Source organism: Lolium perenne, chromosome 6 (genome assembly GCF_019359855.2).
Source record: "Lolium perenne isolate Kyuss_39 chromosome 6, Kyuss_2.0, whole genome shotgun sequence".
Classification (NCBI taxonomy): Eukaryota; Viridiplantae; Streptophyta; class Magnoliopsida; order Poales; family Poaceae; genus Lolium; species Lolium perenne.
In genome coordinates this window covers 62110555-62129689 of record NC_067249.2, presented here as the reverse complement: position 1 = coordinate 62129689, position 19135 = coordinate 62110555, and the positions used below count along the sequence as shown (strand labels likewise).

General features: G+C 42.5%; 1 protein-coding gene, 1 long non-coding RNA gene and 1 pseudogene across 9 annotated transcripts; 2 read left to right on the top strand and 1 right to left on the bottom strand.

The window, feature by feature from the left end:
- Positions 1-678: 678 nt before the first annotated feature.
- Positions 679-7489, top strand: LOC127308146 (uncharacterized). 8 transcript variants are annotated; one of them, XR_007856297.2, is made up of 6 exons: positions 679-1080; positions 1421-1765; positions 1845-2168; positions 2890-3844; positions 4594-4699; positions 5090-6716. It is a non-coding gene; the product is annotated as an uncharacterized lncRNA (long non-coding RNA). The 8 variants fall into 8 exon arrangements; XR_007856298.2 differs by lacking the exon at positions 4594-4699 and adding an exon at positions 7057-7489 and having other exon boundaries at positions 680-1080; positions 5090-6483; XR_007856299.2 differs by lacking the exon at positions 4594-4699 and having other exon boundaries at positions 680-1080; positions 2890-3017; positions 3250-3844.
- An 838-nt stretch (positions 7490-8327) lies between these two features.
- LOC127308145 (uncharacterized) lies at positions 8328-15444 on the top strand. Its single transcript, XM_051338917.2, has 6 exons — positions 8328-8587; positions 8729-8985; positions 13171-13578; positions 13663-13894; positions 13975-14023; positions 14926-15444. Exons 3-6 carry the CDS (start codon positions 13190-13192, stop codon positions 14949-14951), a joined length of 696 nt encoding a protein of 231 aa, XP_051194877.1. The 5' UTR covers positions 8328-8587; positions 8729-8985; positions 13171-13189; the 3' UTR covers positions 14952-15444.
- On the bottom strand, positions 10326-12477 carry LOC127310525 (uncharacterized; annotated as a pseudogene).
- Positions 15445-19135: the final 3691 nt, after the last annotated feature.

Genomic DNA, 19135 nt, shown 5'->3' with positions numbered 1-19135 from the left:
GGCCCATGGCAGCAGATGTGAACTGAGACCCGTCCCGGACCAGAGACACATCACGTCGCAAAACTCCATAATTGCTTCTCTTCCAGGAACCCGCCGCTCTCGTTATCTCGACCAACGCTACAGACGCCGACGCGCACCGCACCCAGTGTTGTCTTTTAGCATCAAAATGATGGCAGCAGGGTGGAGGGACGGTTTGGAGCAGCAGTCGACGATGGCGAGCGGTGGCGGACGGCTGATAGCTTCCGTGCCCCTGACGTCACTGCTGCCATGCCTTAGTAGCGGCGCTGTCACACCGGCAGCAGCGAGACGTTGGGTAGAAAAAGGGGGCAGGGAAAGGAGGTCTTGGGCGAGGGTGGTGCGGTGGTGTGGGAAACTACGGCGGCGGCGTTGCAGCATAGAGAACCGTCGGTGGCGCTGGGCGAGCTCCATCTCACTTCGTCCTCTCCAATCTCCATGGATGGGTGCGGGTGAATTTGGGGAAAATGGAGGAGACTACATGTACCGGACGGAAAAGATAAACGAGTGGTGAAGAAGGCGTCGCAGCGTCGGTGGTTCATGGGCCCATCGGGACGCGTGGCGTTCGTTGGAGGCGGAGGATGCGGTGCGTGAGATCCTCCGGAGGATTGCCAGCTTTTTCCTAGCGAAAATGCCACCGCACGGGAGCTGCTAAACGTTTTTAGGGTTTCCTCTCTTCAAACGAGCCGCCGCCATCTCAAAAAAAAAAAAAAAAAAAAAAGCCGCCGCCCCCAGGCCGCCGCCGCTCCACCTCCTGGTGCCTTCGCGAGCTCCCTGCTATCGCGCCCGATTTACCCGCTCGTGTGTGGCATGGGCGATCCAAGGTCAGTGATACCGCTGTAGCGGGCGGGCAGCGGCACCTTCGAGAAGTGCGGCATGGAAGAGGACGAGGAGATGGGGTCGACTGCTCTTACGGCGCCGCCCTATCTTCCCCGTCCGCCGCTGAACGAAGGAACCAGGGAGGAGAGTCTTCCGTGCCGGTCGTTCTGAGCATGGCCGCCCAACTGGCGATGCCACATCCCGAAGCCGAAGCATGACCGCCAGACTGTCGTGCCGCCTCACCAGGTATGCCTCCACGGGCACCTTCTATACTAGCCGTCGCTGCTGCTTGCTGCGTATTTGCCGCGACATAATGTTGCAGCTGTGCCGGGTGGTCCTTTAACTGCTCTGATTTGGGATTTAGGACTTGTGAATATGTTGCTGGTTGACTTTGTGGATAGGGAAGTAGAAAATCAGGGAAGTAGAATATGTCGTTGCTGGTTGACTTTGGTGGCTTGCAGACCAAACTGAATTAGAGAATCAGAGAAAGCTGCTAATTGAAAAAAAATCAAGCATATCAAGTAATACGGCAGCAACAGGCTAGCGTAATATCATAAAATAACATATGTTCACCTCATTGCTCTAGGTTTCTGCTACTATCCCCTAGATTCGATTGTCAAGAGGAACAGTACAACAAGGTACCGGTGCAAGGCCATAAAAAGAATAGAAATAGACTGTGTGCATGCTGTTTACTAGAAGAATTTGGGAAGAGAGTATCCGATCTTTGGGAGGAGTGGCGGGAATGCAGGAAACACGGTCTAACCAATTTTTCAGTTGGTTGGGCCACCTGGTACATGCTGGTCAGTTTGCTCTCTAGCTCAAGATGCGGAGCTCAATTTTGTCCAAATATAGTTCAAGATACACTAGCAACCGGGATACAAGGAACTTGAGATGAACAGGAGAAACACATAATATGAACTTGCAGATATTGGTGAGTTCAATGCACATTGTCGGTTATGTATTTCAAATTTCATTTAACTATTTTACTGAATTTTTATTTCCTCGATTAGGTACTCAAAATAGTAACGAAATGATGTGTATGTAAAATTTTGTCAGCACTGAGAGTAGTCTCAATACATATTTGGAGAGGCCAAGTTGGTCACCTTCGAGCGCTCATATCCGTTATGCTAGCTTCCGGACTGACACCAAGCGAAGTCATGCGGCGAAACATAGGAAATACTATGTTGCATATTCTTGGTTATTTATTTATTTGATAAGCTGGACTAATCTATTTTGACTATAGGACATGCACTGGAATGAAATCATGCGGATATGTGCTGCCATGTCATCTGGTTGTCGAACAAACAAGTATATGCTTTACAAAGAATAGTACGGTATGTGATTCCCCATCTCACTATGTACTTATTGCTGCCTTTAGTTTGACTGCTGTAGTATTATTGGTTGGTATGAGCGGGCAAGGAAATGGAATAAGGTTGATGCATCGCTGTGTTATTTCTTCGTCTATTCAGATTTTATTCCTTTAATGTTAACTGTCTCATAGCTGGATCACACTGGCTATGCATATGTAAATTATAGTCATAGCTTTTTACCGGTGCTCTAGCTTAATAAAGGATAGTGTCCATGGTTCTTGGTACTGTACTGACCAATACATTTTCTAAAACTTCTGGGAGACGGTTATTCATTTGATCTAGCTGTTAAGATGCAGGAAAAGGGCTTAGTACACTGCCATCTTACCTACAGAACTGCTCTCTTTTTTCTACTTTGATCAATAGATCAGTGCCATACCACACCCTTCTGGCTTTTGCAAATACTTATCCTTGTCATATGTATGCTTATCAAAGGTCAAGGCCATTGCTTGTTTGCCTACTTGTGTCATACAATAGTTTAGGATCTCCTTGAAAACTCTGGTGGTTACCGATGTGAACTGTATTGGCCCTATCCTGCATGCGACACAGTTCTGATGTAATTATAAATGATAACATGGAGTTGGTTCTTCTTATGATTGCTTAGACGCATAGAAACATTTGTCTGACCAGCCCCGGACCATGGACTTTCCGTTTGCAACTTTCATAACCGATTTTTTTTTTATGGTAGATGCAAGGCCATACGGAAGTTGTGAATGATATTAAAAAGGGTTGGCAATGCCATGAGTAAGCAAGTATCCTGGCAAATATTAGGGATCAACGAAAAGATAATCAGGGACAAGATCATGCTAGCAACTGGTATTTATTTTGCTGGATATTTAAGTGAATTAAGGTTTTTCCTATGGGCTTCGTGAAATTAAAATTTTAAAGCACATCACTGTAATTTTCTATACGGGGTCGGGTATCATGTTAATTTCTCGGGTATGGGCTTCGAGTGTCTGGTTATGTGCCCACCCTCAATGCTAGAACTCTTTATATATTACCCTTTTTACTGAATCTTTTATTGATGTAATTTTTTTCTCATTTTTAGTATATAAAGAGGTGATGCACAACGGTGAAGGAGAGTTGATAGAGATTATCCAACCAGCCACCTTTCCACTATTGCTAAATGTTGCCGCAACGTAGAATGTTGGTTTTACCATGTAAACAAAAGAAACATCCCACACCTTCGATCTTTTTTTTTTTGTTGAGAAAACGCAAAATATTTGCGTTTCATTTCATTGAAAGGGCATAAGGTTCAAGGGTACACTCCTCCTAAGAAGATATAATGGTTACAACAGGTTACATGAATGCACATCCTTTGTCGTCCGGCTATTGCTGAATGTTATCAATTTTATATTATTGGTTTGCATGGCAGGTTACTGGTCAAGTGATTCTCTTTTTTTTTTCTACTGTCATCTATCTTACATTTTTTTTCTTATGTGACACCTTGAGGCCAGAGAGAGTGAGCAGGTGCAAGCATATCGTATGCATCAGTCTTCCCACATATGTGTGTCAGTAGCAGACCGAAGCCGTTGACATCATAGGTGTTCTTCAGATGATGTGCCTCCATAAAAAAGAGGGGAATCCATCAATAAAAGGATGCTAAGGGATTTCTCTGCATTCTATCAGTTGGGACTGTCAAGGTAATCACTTTGATTTGATCTCTTAGCTTTTGCCAGTATGCTTTCAGTTAAGATGGTTTTATATTTGTACTAAATGTTCCCATAATAAAATAGGCTAACCTCTAAATTTATAGATTGAGCATCGCATGTTGTATGCTGCCATTGCCTTGAATCCTTATAAAGTACGTGAACAGCTGCAAAAATAAATTGAGGCATGATGATTGTATAACAGACTCCAGAAACTTTTTTTTTGCAATCTGAACTTCAGTTGATGTGTTAGTTTTACAGAGATAAGTATGACCTGTAAAGCTATGTTTTGTTCAGATGTGATTTGGAGTAACTTTTCAATAGCTATTACTTCTTGAATGCTATCTCATTTTCCGGAAAATGAATGCGGTGAAAATTTAGGCGACTAAAGGTGTTATTTTCATTGCATTATTATCCATGAATGCTTTATTAATGTGATCTTATGGAAATCTTGCAAACGTATCTTCACTTGCATAAATGCAATGCTACTGTATGCGTGTGGGTGAACTTTTATCATCAGAGATGAATTCATTTAGAAAATGTTGGTATGTTGTATATTATGGTCATTCGTCCTTATTTTAGTTCCCTTAGTTCAGTCCTAGAAACATGCACATATTTTTGGTTTTCAAGCCTGCATACAAGATTGTAGATGTGAAGTCATATCGTGTAAAGGCTACTGCATTGTGCAAGTCACAAATATGGAAACCTGAAAAAATCCAAGGAAGCTTTGTTTTCTGATATAGGTGGCAATGCACCCGCTGGTGAAGTTGGCTCAGCAAAATCCTATTTGGACAAGCAGATCAAGTTTCTTACTTGGTTACTCCCTTGTTGGCTATTCTAGGGAAGCATGTGCGTAATTTCAATTTCAGTCGTGCTACCTACTTTATTTTCCTCATGAACCAAGTACATTTGTACTGTATGAAAACTTGTAAGTGAACAGTGACATTTTTCAAGGTTTTTGGGTTGAGGTTTAAGGCTTGAAGCCAACAGTGTGAATCTGGATCTCAATGGCAAGTGATCAGCAGAATATTGGCGCTGATGTAGTGAAGGCCATATACTCTACTCTTTGCAGTTTAATTAGCATGGTATTCGAGTGAGGCATGATGCATAGCTGCTATACTTTTGTAGAGATCACTCCTCAAGCCTAAAGGAATTATCAAGTTCCTTTGTGAACATGAGAAGTAATAGTTGATGATATTAACTACGAGATGCTGATGCAGTTAAAACAATTGTTTGCAGTGTTTGCATAGGAAGGAGCGCCAGGAAGGAGCGCATACGTCAGTTAGTTGATGATATGAACTACGAGATGCTGATGCAGTTGAAACAATTGTTTGCACTGTTTGCATAGGAAGAAGCGCCAGGAGAGCGCATACAGCAGTTAACAATGCTAGCTGCAAGACCTGCGTGTGAGCACACGACAATCTCTTTGCGGTTAGCACATGACGATCTCCTCCAGTAATACAACACAATGCATCTCAAGCATGATGGACTGCTGAACCAGCATATAGTTCTTCAGCAGGACACCTCTCTTCGCCAAGACCAACTCAATTTGCTCCCATCAGCACTCTGCTCTCCCCATCACAGCCACCATGTCCCCATCATGTTGTGCTGGTTCTCCCCAAGTTACTCCGCTTAGCAAGTTTGATTATTACATTATTCTTACTTCCTCATCCTTGGTAAAGATAGCACCAGTCAAACGTTCAGAACTCTTACTACAGAAAATCTCAAAATATTTGTTGTTTCTTCCTCTGAAATTGCATTTGAATTATATAAAATAAATATGTATATCACCTAATTAGAACGTAAGGTTAGCCTTTTTTTAATATTGTCCATCTCCATTTTTTTCTAAATTTAAGTACTTGCATGCCGTGCCACCTTAAGTATTATTGTATATATCATACTGTATATTCGATCTTAAAGCTACTGGACTACTTCAATAGCGAAAGCAGTTGTTATTATTTTACCAATAACTTAACTTTTGTATCCTTTCCGATTCGGTCGTCACTATTTTACTCAACTTTTATGTAGCCTTGTGGTTGTACATTTGAACTTGTACAAAACTGTTCCGACAGTAAATGTGTTACTGTCCAAGTTGCATGTCAACGCAAATTAACAATAGCGTATGCTTGAAGAGACAAAAAAAAAATCGGTTGGATAGATGTATTTATTATATGATTAAGAGTAAATGTCAGTATAGGTTCTGTCCTCTAAACTTTTTTATAAGAAGACATCTACCTTCCTTGAATTGATGCTCCAGTTCATCAAGGCATTGGTTATTCACCAGTTTATAGATGTATTATTATGATAAGATAGTATTTTTTAATATATTAATTTGCAATATAAGTTCTACCAGCTTTTTCTGCATCCACCATTTTAGATTGATTGCATACCTTACTTTCCAAATTTACGGAGTTTCGTTGGTCATTACATAAGTTGTACAACCAATATATGGTTGCACACTGTCATAAACTATCATCTTTTCATTGTGCTTTCGCTAATTGCAAGAAAATGCATGCTTATCGTCTCATATTTGATTTCCTTATTCTAGAAACTGACCGCTAATGCAGAAACCGCATTAAGCATGTTGTCATTAATATTGGAGCCATCTGAATCTTGGTGAGCAGCAGGAGAAGGTATTATTTTTATATGAGTTCATCGGCTATTGTATTTTGTAGGGAGGGTTCTCACAATCTGCATGTTACCATTGAAGCAAATAGCTTTGACATTACTAATTGAGTTCTGGGGTTTGAGATGTAATATTCTTAGTGATATGTAACTTGAAATAGCTTGGACATTACTGTGAGGGGCATGACCTCGATTTGCATCTGAATGGCATGTATCTGTAATCAATTAATTTGTCTTTCAAGTTGGGTTACTGAGTGAAGTAGTACCAATAAGTTATTCATCTAGAAGATATATATGTCCCTGTACCAAAGGGTTTTTAATTGGAGAAGCTATTATGGGAAATTACACTTTGTATAGTTAAAAGTTAACTTTCTGACATACTTACCGGTAATGTGCTCCCGTCATGCATCTTCCTCTGTGTATTTCTTTTTCATTGCACTTGACTACATAGAAATGAACCAGTGGCATGCAGCCAAACAAAATATACAAAACAACATTGGGAATACGTGAAGAAGAAAATACATGTTTATGGCGATCAAACATACTACTAGCTAAACCTGGTGATTCTTCAATTCTTGCAGGTCAGCCTTGAAGGCTTGACTGGCTTTGTTGCCCTCAACTCAATTAGTTGTCGCTAGCCTCCAGCACTTTGGCCAGGCGTGACCAACCGTTCTAGCTCTGGCTTGCTGCTGCGTGTAATACAATGTACTGAACAAGTTTACGACTCTTTTGTCAGTATAAGTGCTCAAGCTCTTCACAAAGTGTGATTTTTTTGCCGCTGTGTATTTTTTTTACTATTTTTTTGTAAAACATAATACAATCAAAGACGCTCACGCATACGTGCACACACTCACCCCTATGCGCACACACGCACACCGTGCTCCTATGAGCACCTCTAAGAGACTGCGTCGAAGATCTGATCCGGTGGGTTTTGAGATTGACGAAGTCACCACATGCGTCTCGCTGTTGACGGAAACATCGTCTCTCACTGAAGAATATTCCGCATTTTATGAGACACCAAAGTGTCAAATCCGAGATTTAACTATAGTGGGTTGGGGCTGCCACTACTCTTCTAACCATACCATAGGTTGGTTCAAGATATGTTGGACAATGCTGCAAAATGTTTGTAATACATTATAGCCTCCTTGTGCTCCATAATTTCATCGTATGTTTACTGTCAAAAGATTATTTTTCGAGTTTTATGTTCAAGTAAGCAAATTAAGGATTATTTTTCGAGTTTTATGTTCAAGTAAGCAAATTAAGGGTTCAAAATTCAGCACCCAGGTGCAGCTATTAATTAATGGCTTTTCCACGTGCTAAGTTAAACACATTAGGTGAGCAGCCGATCGTCAGAGAATCCATGTGACAGGTCACTATTTATCATTAGGTTTTTGGATTTAATTGCAAAGCACCGGCCAGGAGGCGCCCCAACCACTAGTATTTTTAGATGCCGTGGGGGCATTGACTGCTACTGTTTATTTTGGCTAATTTCAGAACGATGAAAATTTTATTTATTTTTGGCATGTCCAACTTTGCAAGGTTAGGTTTCGTTGGCACCAATCACGCTCTAATTAAGTCCGTAATCACCCTTAAAAGGTAGGGAGTGCCACATACGTGATTATTTAAGGGGATGGGATCTGCTGCCTACCCAGCCACATATTCTTAGTCGCAGTTTCGTCTCCTTCAACCCTAAGAACAACCTCCTCTCCAACCATGGCGCATCTAAGAGTGATATTTCCTATGTTTCCGGGGAGCCTTAATACACAGAGGTATCCTCTGCCCTGAGAAGAATTGATTCTCTGGTGCGTTTGAATTTATAGGGTTCCGTAACAGATCTGTTACGGATCTCTATAAATTCTTACGCTTCAGTGGAACGAAGTCGTCAGTGGAAGGCTTTTACAAGTTATTTGCTTCAAAGGTTATGTTCCATTATGGATTGGTTGTTTCTACGAATGGAGACTAATGGATCAAACGAGACATCATATAAGTGTATATTTGACCTTCTTAGATCTGAGCTATTCATTTTTTATTTGCTTCAAAGGTTATGTTCCATTATGGATTGGTGGTTTCTACGAATGGAGACTAATGGATCAAACGAGACATCATATAAGTGTATATTTGACCTTCTTAGATCTGAGTTATTCATTTTTTCACTTCAATTTGTGTCTGTGGATCTATATTGAACATCTGTCCTTCTGGTTGAGGATTTGTATTTAATCTGTTTGATTGAAGAACCTTTGTTTTTGTCTTCAGCTTTTAATCTGCCCTCAAAGGTCACGAGTTCACTCCTTCACCTGTCTCGGCGGGACAAGAACACGCTCCCGCATCTCCGCCTTTTCCCCGACCACCATCCCGCCGCCGCCGCCCGACGCCCCGACGCCGCTGCCGCCCGACGCCGCCGCCTGCCCCGACGCCGCCGCCGCCCGACGCCGCCGCCTGCTTCAGCTACGCCACTCCGCGACTAGGCTGGACGCATCACCACGCTCTCCTTCGGCTTCGCTGCTGTGCTGGTGAGTCTTATCCAAACCCCCGTCTCTTGACTATTCGAAAAAAAAAACACTTCTCTCGAAGTTCCCCACGGATTTTGCTTCCTGAATACTTCCAAAGCCCCCTAGGTCACTGTGATACGTGTCTCAACCTGCCTTTCTCACTCCAATAGGAGGGTTTGGTGATGCAAATTGTATTTTCTGTTCGTGATCTGATTTCACCTGAAGCTGACCTTGATACAGCCCGTCCCATAGATGATGCCTCCCCAAGACCACCAAATGCATCTCCGAGAGTGACAGAGATATACCTTGATTTGGTATTGTGCTTTGCTACTTTAATGTAGAGATTCCCTTTCATGGACTTAGATACATTATTTTGTGGTTTTTAGTCGTATCCTATCCTGCGTGTAGTATCCATGTGGAATTGGATGCCTTTTGACTTAATATTTAGTAGTAACTGGTTTACTGAGGATCCAGTTGTGTTCACTCTTTATGTAAGGTCATCCTTTTATTTTGTTACTACCTGTGTCCACAAATAGATGTCTTAGATTTGTCAAAATTTGGATGTATGTAGACACTATTTAGTGTATATATACATCCAAATTTTGACAAACCTAAGACATGTATTTATGGACTGAGGAGTATTATTGTTTCCAGTGTGCGATTGATGCTCGCTAGCCCAAGGTACATTTGTTTCTAATAACTTTGGTGGTTACAAATCACTGCCTTAAGTAAATGTTCTGTTTCATATACAACAAAGTAGATTCTTTATGATATTGTAGCCCATGTAAATGGTGGAATCAATTATCTTTTTATTGAAAGTGGGTGTAACAAGAGGAATGAAGGCGAGCAATTCAGTCCCAAATCATAGTTCGTAGACTGATGTACCAAAATTTGGCATATAAGATTTACTTTCTCCCGTACCTGTACGATACAATATTTGCCTAGCCAATTATATTTTGTTTCAAAGTAATGGTTGGTTAGAGTATAATTTGACTAATTGTCTGGTAAATTGTCTTATGTTTGTGGAAATAAAATTTTCTTTGCAAAGTCTTAGCAAGACACTAAGTTGTCCAGGTCTCCAGGGTTCCTTGTCTTAATGCTTTGACAAAATATGCAAATTAGGCATGAGGCTTCTTATCGTATCATTCGGTTTGCATACAGTATAGTTATTATGCTGTGATGGTGGGACGAGCGAAATTGTCACTTGTATACAGCATACTCCCTGCGGATCAAACTTGATTACATAGTTTCAGGGACGAATAGTAGAATACTAACACACGGAATGCATAAATAAATTCATTACAACCCAGCAAAATGAAGATAAATGGTGATACTATGTCATTTCCTCGGCACACTTCTCACTAAAAGCCAGCCACTTCCCTGATATCATCTTCTGCTTCATCGTCATCAAAATCGATGTCTTCCTCCTCTCCATCTTTATCTGTTGATTCCCACTCTTCTTCATTTATCTCTCTAACCACCCTTGCACTTCTACGAGGCTTAAGTTGTTTGTCAGCTCCAACAGCTTCTCCAATCACACTCCATGGTATGTTTGTACCAGGGACGTAGCCCTCATCTGGATCATGAAACACCATCAGTGCGTGTGCATCTCCTCCCTCAAAAAGGAATCCCTGACCTTCAGATGCATCAGCAGCTAGGAGGACCTCGTAGGACTTGTTCCGGCTGCATCTCTCCTTCTTGGACAACATCCAGTTGTTAAACTGAATGTTGGTTAACATATCCATCCTTTCTGTTGTTAGCCTATTCCTTTTCTTAGTGTGGATCTAGAAATCAGATTACAGAGTGTTAAGATTGTTATTAAATCAGATAGAATAGGTAACTAATTTTACTGACCGATTCAAATGTGCTCCAGTTTCTTTCACAGCCACTAGAACTTGAAGTCAGTGAAAGAATTCGAATTGCCATCCTTTGCAAATCTGGTGCTCCACCTCCATAGAGCCTCCACCAAGATGCTAAGAAAAGAGTAAATGAGACATGGTAAGTTGCTGGAATACATGAATAGGACTAGATACAACAATAAAACAAATGCATATATCACCTGGATTGAATTCGAAATTTCTCATAGCTTTTAGCCATCTTCTTTGAAAAAGAATCATGTTTCTTCTGAAATTTGTCCAAATCAACATTGACAGCAGCATATGCCTTGTCATCATCATGATTATAGAAGGTTTCAGCACAAAGCATGAACTTTTCAATGACATTTGGGTCATCAAAGATTGTGCTATTGTTATAAGAGTAGTATGGGTTCAGCATGTATGCTGCAACATGCAATGGAGAGTCCAGTCTACCCTTCATCTTCTTATCAACAATTGCCATCACATCTTTGTAGTTTTTCTCCACATTACCAAAGGCATCTCTGATATCTCTCTTAGCCTTGAGCAGTTCTCCATATAGGAAACCCATTGATGGTTTAACATCCCCATCAACCAAACGAAGAAGCTTGACCAAAGGCTCGAAAACCTTCAAGCAAAGGTGAACATTGTTCCAGAAGGACTGACTTAGAACTGTGGCTGTTGCTTCCTTGCCCTTTTTTGACCTCACATCTGCGAGTGTTTCCCACCTCTGATCTACAACCATCCTCCTTAGTTGATCCCTCTTATCAAGCATGCTTTGCAACGTGAGGAAGGATGATGCAAATCTGGTCACTCCTGTGGCCTGATGATCTCCTTCTTTTTGGTGAAGGAGCGCATACAAGACATTGTGCGGTGGTGTCCATACACGAATATGGTGAAACTCTTTGCTTGGTCCATTGTCTTCTTGAACTTTGGCAGGTTGCCAATTCCCTGCAGCATCAAGTTGATGGTATGGGTCGCACACGAGCTCCAGAAAATGTTAGGCCTCTTATCCTTCAACATTGTCTTTGCTCCCATGTTGTTGGATGCATTATCAGTCACAACTTGCACCACATGATCTGGTCCTGCCTCCTCTATGGCCTTGTCCACCAGTGTAAATATCACATCACTTGTATGGGACACATCTGATATCTCCTTTGACTTCATGAAAGTTGTCCCCTCACTTGTATTTGTGCACAGGTTCATTATACTCCTCTTCATGTCTGTCCAGGCATCAGTCATAATGGTGCATCCATTCTTCAACTTATCTTCTTCACGATCCTTCAACAGACTTTGAGTTCTTGCGTACTCAGCTTTCAGCAATGTCTCTCGCATGTCATATGGGGAAAGGCTTAAAACCAGGACCAAAGCATCCAATTGCCTCAACCATTTCTACAAATTCATCATTATCAATAGCATTGAAGGGAATGGCTGCAAAACGGTAGTACATAAAAGGGAATTAGTAATAAATTCACAACACATCAACATATCTTGCTGATTGAAAGAGTGAAAGAACAGTACCATGTGTATACATCCATCTTGCAACATATCTTGCAGTTTGTTGTGTTCTCTCTTTGTTAAGTGCTTCGTTAATATTCTGCTGTTTCAAAGCTTCAGCCCTAGTTGCTTTTGGATCAATGGGGCACGTGAATTTGTCCATGGGGCCTAGCGTAGAAGAGTGGAGAGAGATCAGGGGTGCAGGTGCAGCAGGGGCGGTTAAGAAAGGGGAGACGCCGGCGGCTTCGATGTTGCTGCAGGGGCAGAGAAGGGAGCGGAGGAGGAGCAGTTCCTCAGGCTTCGTCTTCCATGGTTCTCTCCTGAACTCAACCCCTGTGCTAGATTGCAATGAGTAAATGGAGAGGAAGAGTCCAGTGTTTTATAGCCAGATTGCCTTCAATGTGACGCTTTGGGAGTTGCTCGCTTCGGGAAGGGATGCTCCCAGTAAATTCGTGGCTGCACCTTTAATTCCTGGCTGCACCTTTAATTCCTTCAATTCTGATGCTTTGGGACCACTTAATCCATGCATCAGCGTTGACTAATCGCGATTACCAAAAAAGTGTCTTGATTAAGTGCGTCTACCGCTTAATGAGGCGATTAGGCCCTAATCGAGGCGGAGACCCTTCGCTTCACGCTTCAGCGCGCATAAGCGTACACTTTTTTCCGCTTTCCCGAACCTTGGTATGATGATTGACGTCTGACTGAAGCTTGAGGCAGTAGGAGTGGGATTGGATGATTTTGGATTTTGTTTTTTTTTATATTGCATTAGCTTCTCTAACCTCTTTTCAAGATTTGTTTTAGTGCCAATAACTGCTAAATAATGTATTCTCTGCACATGTTTGCTTTTGTTAAACAGATCTCTGAAATTTGAGTTAATGAATCCTCTGCCTAGTGCATTTAATGAAGCTGTATTTGCTCATCGGGCATGTGTGGTATCTGTGGAGGGAGGAGGCAGTGGTTTCCTGATGGGCTCGGCACTTGGTAGGAGTGTGGTTATGACCTGTTATCATGCCGTACGCACTCGGCTGACGGAACGAGAAGTAACTATTGTTGTTCCTTTTATTGGTTCATGTACTGGCAAGATTGTTTTTGATGATGAAGCAACAGATGTCGCTCTGATCATGCTCTCGAAACCCATACCTGATGAGCCACTTGAGTTTTCAAATGAGGAAGTTGCAGTTGGCAGGCCATTGGTAATGTTGAGTTATTTTCACATGGGCAATAATCTTATCTTTGAGCCTGGAACATCTCATGGCTACGCAAAGTAATAACTCTTTTCGCAAATAATTTTGATACTGCTCTTGTAGGGAATCTATATAGTTGCTCACTTGCATATTATTACTTGTAGGGAGCCTACCGAAGATTTTCATCACCTCTGGGGATCTTACACGTCTCAGAAAGGCAACTCAGGATCTCCTGTACTGATTCTTGAGGATGGAGGTAATGTCCGTGTGGCAGGAATGCACTTTAGGCAAACCACGCAGACTGAAGATGGCATTGTGGATATTAGCCGGGCGGCTATTACCGTTTCATCTATAATATCATGCATGAGGAACAAGTTGGGACCGCAGGCTGAACAAGTAAGATATAAAAAATATATCTATTTTTTCTAATACTGCTGTAGTTGTGTTGGACATTAAGAAGTTTTCCTCTTTGCTAGATGACGATCCGAGAGATGGTAATGATGATTGTTCAGACAGCAGTACACGGTAAAATTTCTTTTCTTTGCATAAGTTATCTTAAATTTGGCATAGAATTTTCTAAGTTGAGCTAGACAGCAGTCTAAGTTTATATAGCTGTATCGAATCATAGATGTACATAATTCCTAGTTGACTAGGGATTGCTAGCTAGTATCTTGTTCATGATCGCTTGAAACCTTTTATCATATTGTTTGACTATACCGAAACTATTTTCTGTAGCCTTTCTTCTCTCTCAATCACACTCACGAACTAGTGCACGAACAGAGAGGAGACAATGACAGAGAGTTTGTTGCTGTGTAATGCCTACAGCTTTCTGTTTCCTTCTTCCTTTTATTCAGCAAAGTAACGATCGTGCCTGCTCACACGTTGCCCACATTGATCGTGCCATCCCACGACCGAGCACACGAGCTCACAACACAAGGATCGGATCAAAAACTATGACCAATTCCTATCCTATCTGTTCCTAGCAAATAGCTGACGGGACAACTACTAACTGACCAAACTAAACTAACTGATGAAACTGACGAAAACTGACGAAAACTGAATTTGACACTTATTACTGACACACTAGATGAACTAACATTTTCTGTGGAACCTTCATGAGTGTGCTGCTTAAATATGTTCAATCCTAATTTAGTGTACAAGTTGTTCGAAAATTTGTAGACATCAAATCATTGTCTGTTTAGTGTTTATCCCGAAACTATTGTCTGTGGAACCTTTATGAGTGTGATGCTTAATCTGTTCAATCCTAATTTAGTTACAAGTTCAAACTCTGAGTTCAAAACTTGTAGAGGTCAGAATTGTATCTCTATTTGACTGTTTAGTGCTTATAAAATTTTAATTTGACTGAACTGAGAACCTAGGAGGAACTTCTCCGTAAATGCTGATCTTGCTGATCTTTATTCTTATAGGTCCACTAGGAGGTGCTGATGGCTGAGGCGATAAGAAAATTCTACGGAGGCATGCCTGCATTGATTTTGTTAATTTAACTGTATTGCTCAACAGCAAATCCTCGATAGCTGGTCTTTTTAACCCAACGTTTTTGCCACTTACTCCAAGAACTTGCAGCATCATGCTGGTACCTGAGCGATAGGAAAATTTTATGGAGGCATACCTGCATTGATTTTCTAATTTAATTGTATTGCTCAACAGAAAATCCTCGTTAGCTGGTCTTTTTAATCCAACATATTTGCCACTTACTCCAAGAACTTGCAGCATCATGCTGGTACCTGATAGTGGTATATTGCTGCTTAAACTGATCATGAATTATGCAGATCAATGCAAGTGTAAATGTAGAACTGATCATGAATTTACGCCTGTACTGATCATGCATAGAATAGTGCACACCTGATGTGTATGTCATTAATTGGTATTTGTTGGAGAAGTATTAATGGTTGGATTATCTAGAGTAATGTACTAGTTATTTCGTTATCGAAATGTGATTGAAAACAGTTTAGCGGTGGAAGAGATTTAACCTCCACATGGTTGGGTGACAGGAAGTGCACCAACCTGATCATTCTCGTGCACGACGAAGTGAGAAGTGAATTCGGTGTGTTGCAAACGGGCCATGGGCCATAAAGCGCGTGTTGTTGGTTGCTGGGCGGGGTTTTTTTTTTTTTTTTTTTTTTTTTTTTTTTTTTTTTTTTTTTTTGCACCGGAGAGGGAAGCTAGTCCTTATTGTTTGGTTGCAGATAAGAGTGTGCTATGGTAATCCCTTACTTTAGAGTGATGAGGTTAATCAGTATTGCTAACACATTCAGCTAGATTCAGTTCATCAAAAGTTGCTGGTAATACACAAAAAGATCTTACCCTAATCACGAGCAAAATGACTATACTTCGTGATGCATCACAAGTTCATTACACTAGGGATTAGTATATACTATCTCGAACAAGTACATCATTACAGACTGGGAATCAGGTTCATCAAGTCCTAGCTAATGGAGGGATACGAGAGCACCTCCCAAAATCAGCAGATCATGACGAAGGAAGCAGAATCACCAAGCAGAAAATTGTTTCGTAGCCAGGTCCTAAGCCAGCTCCTCCTCCGCTGGCTGCAGCTTACGGTAGTTGGCATACTCTTCTTCGTTGTCTACAATGAAGTTAATTTCCCTAACTAGCAAGTTAGGTTGAAACAGATGTGCCCTACAGACAAACCGAGCATGAAGACCGTCTTCATCTAAGCATAGTTCGTGATCGGGATCCCGACGTACTGACGATGCCTCGGGTAGCGCGACAATCCACAAGGAACAACTATTAGTGTGGATAACAATGATATACTTTCAGATCTTTGAAGGAACTCAATGAGGCTTACTACATGAATATACTCATCCGCCCTCTCTTCATCACCAGCATAGAAGAAGCAACCATCTTCGCTCCAGTCTGGAATGTGATCGAATTTCATCTTGAGTATGACACTTCATTTGATCCTCCAGTTTCTGATGTGGTTGTAGATCCGAAGAGTGGTCACATGTATGCCAGTGAATGCAAGAACATCATCATCAGCTACCTTCTTCATCTTCTCCTCTTTGAATCCCAGGTTAAAACAGATGCCGCTATGGACGAGCTGAACCAACTGGTTGAGAACAAACTCTGAAAGCTTAGGTCTCCAAACCATGGCAGGTTTGCTTGAAATCAGACAATGGTGAGCATTGACAGTAGGAGTCAAGGTGGCAACGGGGACGGGGATGGCCGGGGATGAGTCCGCCATCCCCGCCCCGATCCCCGGCAGTCCCCATACCCGCCATCCCCGTGAAGCTTCGCGGGGGGGGGGGGGGGGGGGGGGGGGGGCGGGGGGCTGTCTCCGACTTTAGCGGGTACCCGATCCCCGCCGGGTACTCCACGAGGAGCTCACGTGGCGACATCTCCCTCATTCCCCGTGACGCGGAGGCGTTTTCCTGGAGCCATGTTCCCTCTCGACGCGACGTCCCGCCACAGCTACTAGCATCCCGCTCCTGGCCATCGAGATCAAGGGTGCAGCGGTGCAGGGGAGGTTGACTGGCGACTGCGCTTCTGCCGTCTGCTGCTTGACCGGACGGTCGAGACTGGAGAAGGTGTCGGGCGCCTGGGGCCTGGGGCCTGGAGTGGGTGGGAAGCGCGATAGAGCGGCGACTCTCGTGGTCTCAGGTCAGGAATAGCGGTAGGGAGTTGGGGAGAGACGAGAGAGACATGACTGGGGGTGCGGGAAGCGTGAGTGGCGGATGGGGGTGGGGAAAATGAATGGGCGGGTTATTTGTAGAGTTTCTATACTACATGGCCCACATGTCAGCTACTTACCGGGCATCCGTGGGGAATCCACGGGGCCAAAATGTCCCCGAATGCCCCTCATCCCTGCCACTAACATGCGAGATACCCGCGGGTAGCCCTCCCCACGGGGAAAACTGCCACCTTGAAGTGGGAGCAGAAAGATCAGGGGAGCCCAATGGTATGATTGTCTACATGACAAACACTAGCACATCAATGAACTACCACTTTCACTTTCACATCCACATCCTTACGCACTACCACATTAATGCACTACCACTACCGCATCTACATCCTTAAACACTACCACATCAATGAACTACGAGAAAAGAAAGAGCGGCCTTACAGTCAAAGGAGCCACACGCAACATCGAGGTCGGGGAACACAACTATCCCCGTGGAACAGTTAGATGGAACGGCGACAACCGTCCCCGTGGAAGAGTCAGATGCAACCTAGGCAACCTCGACGACCTCGACCGGCGGTGAAGGATGGCCTACAATGGATCCGTTCAGACCCCCCCGCCTCCCCGTGTACCCAAAACATTAAAATCTAAGGCTAGGGTTTGCACAAGTTTACAACAATAGAAGTGATCAACGCAGAGCAAGAAGACGACCACCCGCGGCCAGTATCCGCTGCCACAACCAACGTCGCCGCCACTAGCCACCCTGACAGGGTGAGGGAGAGCCAGCCATGTCATTAGATTGGGAAGGGTGGATGATTTCAAAATGGGGTGTGGATAGGGGATTTGGTGGTGAGAGAGCTGCTCCTATATACGGTGACATTATTTGGAGCGCGGTGACCGAATTCATCCCGCCGAGATTTCGCCGTTCCGCCAGCTCGCCCCATCTCCCGCGGTGGCTATGAGGGAACGCGGCGTTGTCGACTTTTGCAGAGTCGAGGGTGGCTCGCTAGGAACGGCCGATCCGGGGTTTTCTCCAGGGCCTTGCCCGAGGGTGCTTTGAAAATCGTGCCATGCGACAACGCGGGTGAACCCAGACAACCAAACGGCAAAAATTGGGTCTTCCATGGGAGCCAAGAGGAACCCAAGCTACCAAACACGTCCTTATCTTATTAGTAATAAAATCCCACCTAAGGGAGTCAACAGGAACCCAAGCTACCAAACGATGTATCTATAATTCCAAACTAATAAAATCCACCATGATAGCTTTCCCTCAAAAGATAAGTTCAAATCGAGTTTTAGTCTTATTCCTTGATGCAACAATCCTCTCAAAAGAAAATAAAAAATACATTACTTACTTTTAAATAGCCTTTCTTTATATCTTGGATATCCAGAAGATGAAGTCATAATGCACAAGCTTATAAGTTTACAGGATAATAAATCACCATTAAATTATAGGGAAGATTTTGGACTTTCTTTGCACGAATTCAAAAGTAGCCAGATGGCTGTGATTAAGGGAGCTAATCCCACCTGGTTTGCCTAATGAAAGATGACGTCACTTCACATCTCAAGGAGGGAGGGAGTATGTAAGAAGTAGATCTTGCTGCACCTAAGACTAACCATAATAAGAGTATTATACGTAGTATTATGCATGGCATGTTTACAAAAATCTAATGTTGCACAATAATTAATGAGGAGATGTGAGAGTTGTATCATAGGTAGATATTATAACATATCACGCAAAACTAAAATTTTAATGGCAAATACATGTACACAAATTTGTATTGAGCTTATACAAAATATTAAACAAAATGATATAATAATATTACATCATGATACTATCCATTGTAGGGATGATAGCATAAATTAATATAATATGTATAATACTAGTGTATGATACTTTACATTATTACTAATTTAAATGTAAAAAATATTTTTCGTATAAAACACTCTATTAGACATCTGGGTGCATAGTAATTAAT

Bases quoted from the DNA above. Each gene is read 5' to 3' on its own strand.
- LOC127308145 (XM_051338917.2), top strand. From the start codon at position 13,190: ATGAATCCTCTGCCTAGTGCATTTAATGAAGCTGTATTTGCTCATCGG. The intron at 13,579-13,662 runs GTAATAACTCTT...TATTACTTGTAG, and splicing joins ACATCTCATGGCTACGCAAA to GGAGCCTACCGAAGATTTTC. The intron at 13,895-13,974 runs GTAAGATATAAA...CCTCTTTGCTAG, and splicing joins TGGGACCGCAGGCTGAACAA to ATGACGATCCGAGAGATGGT.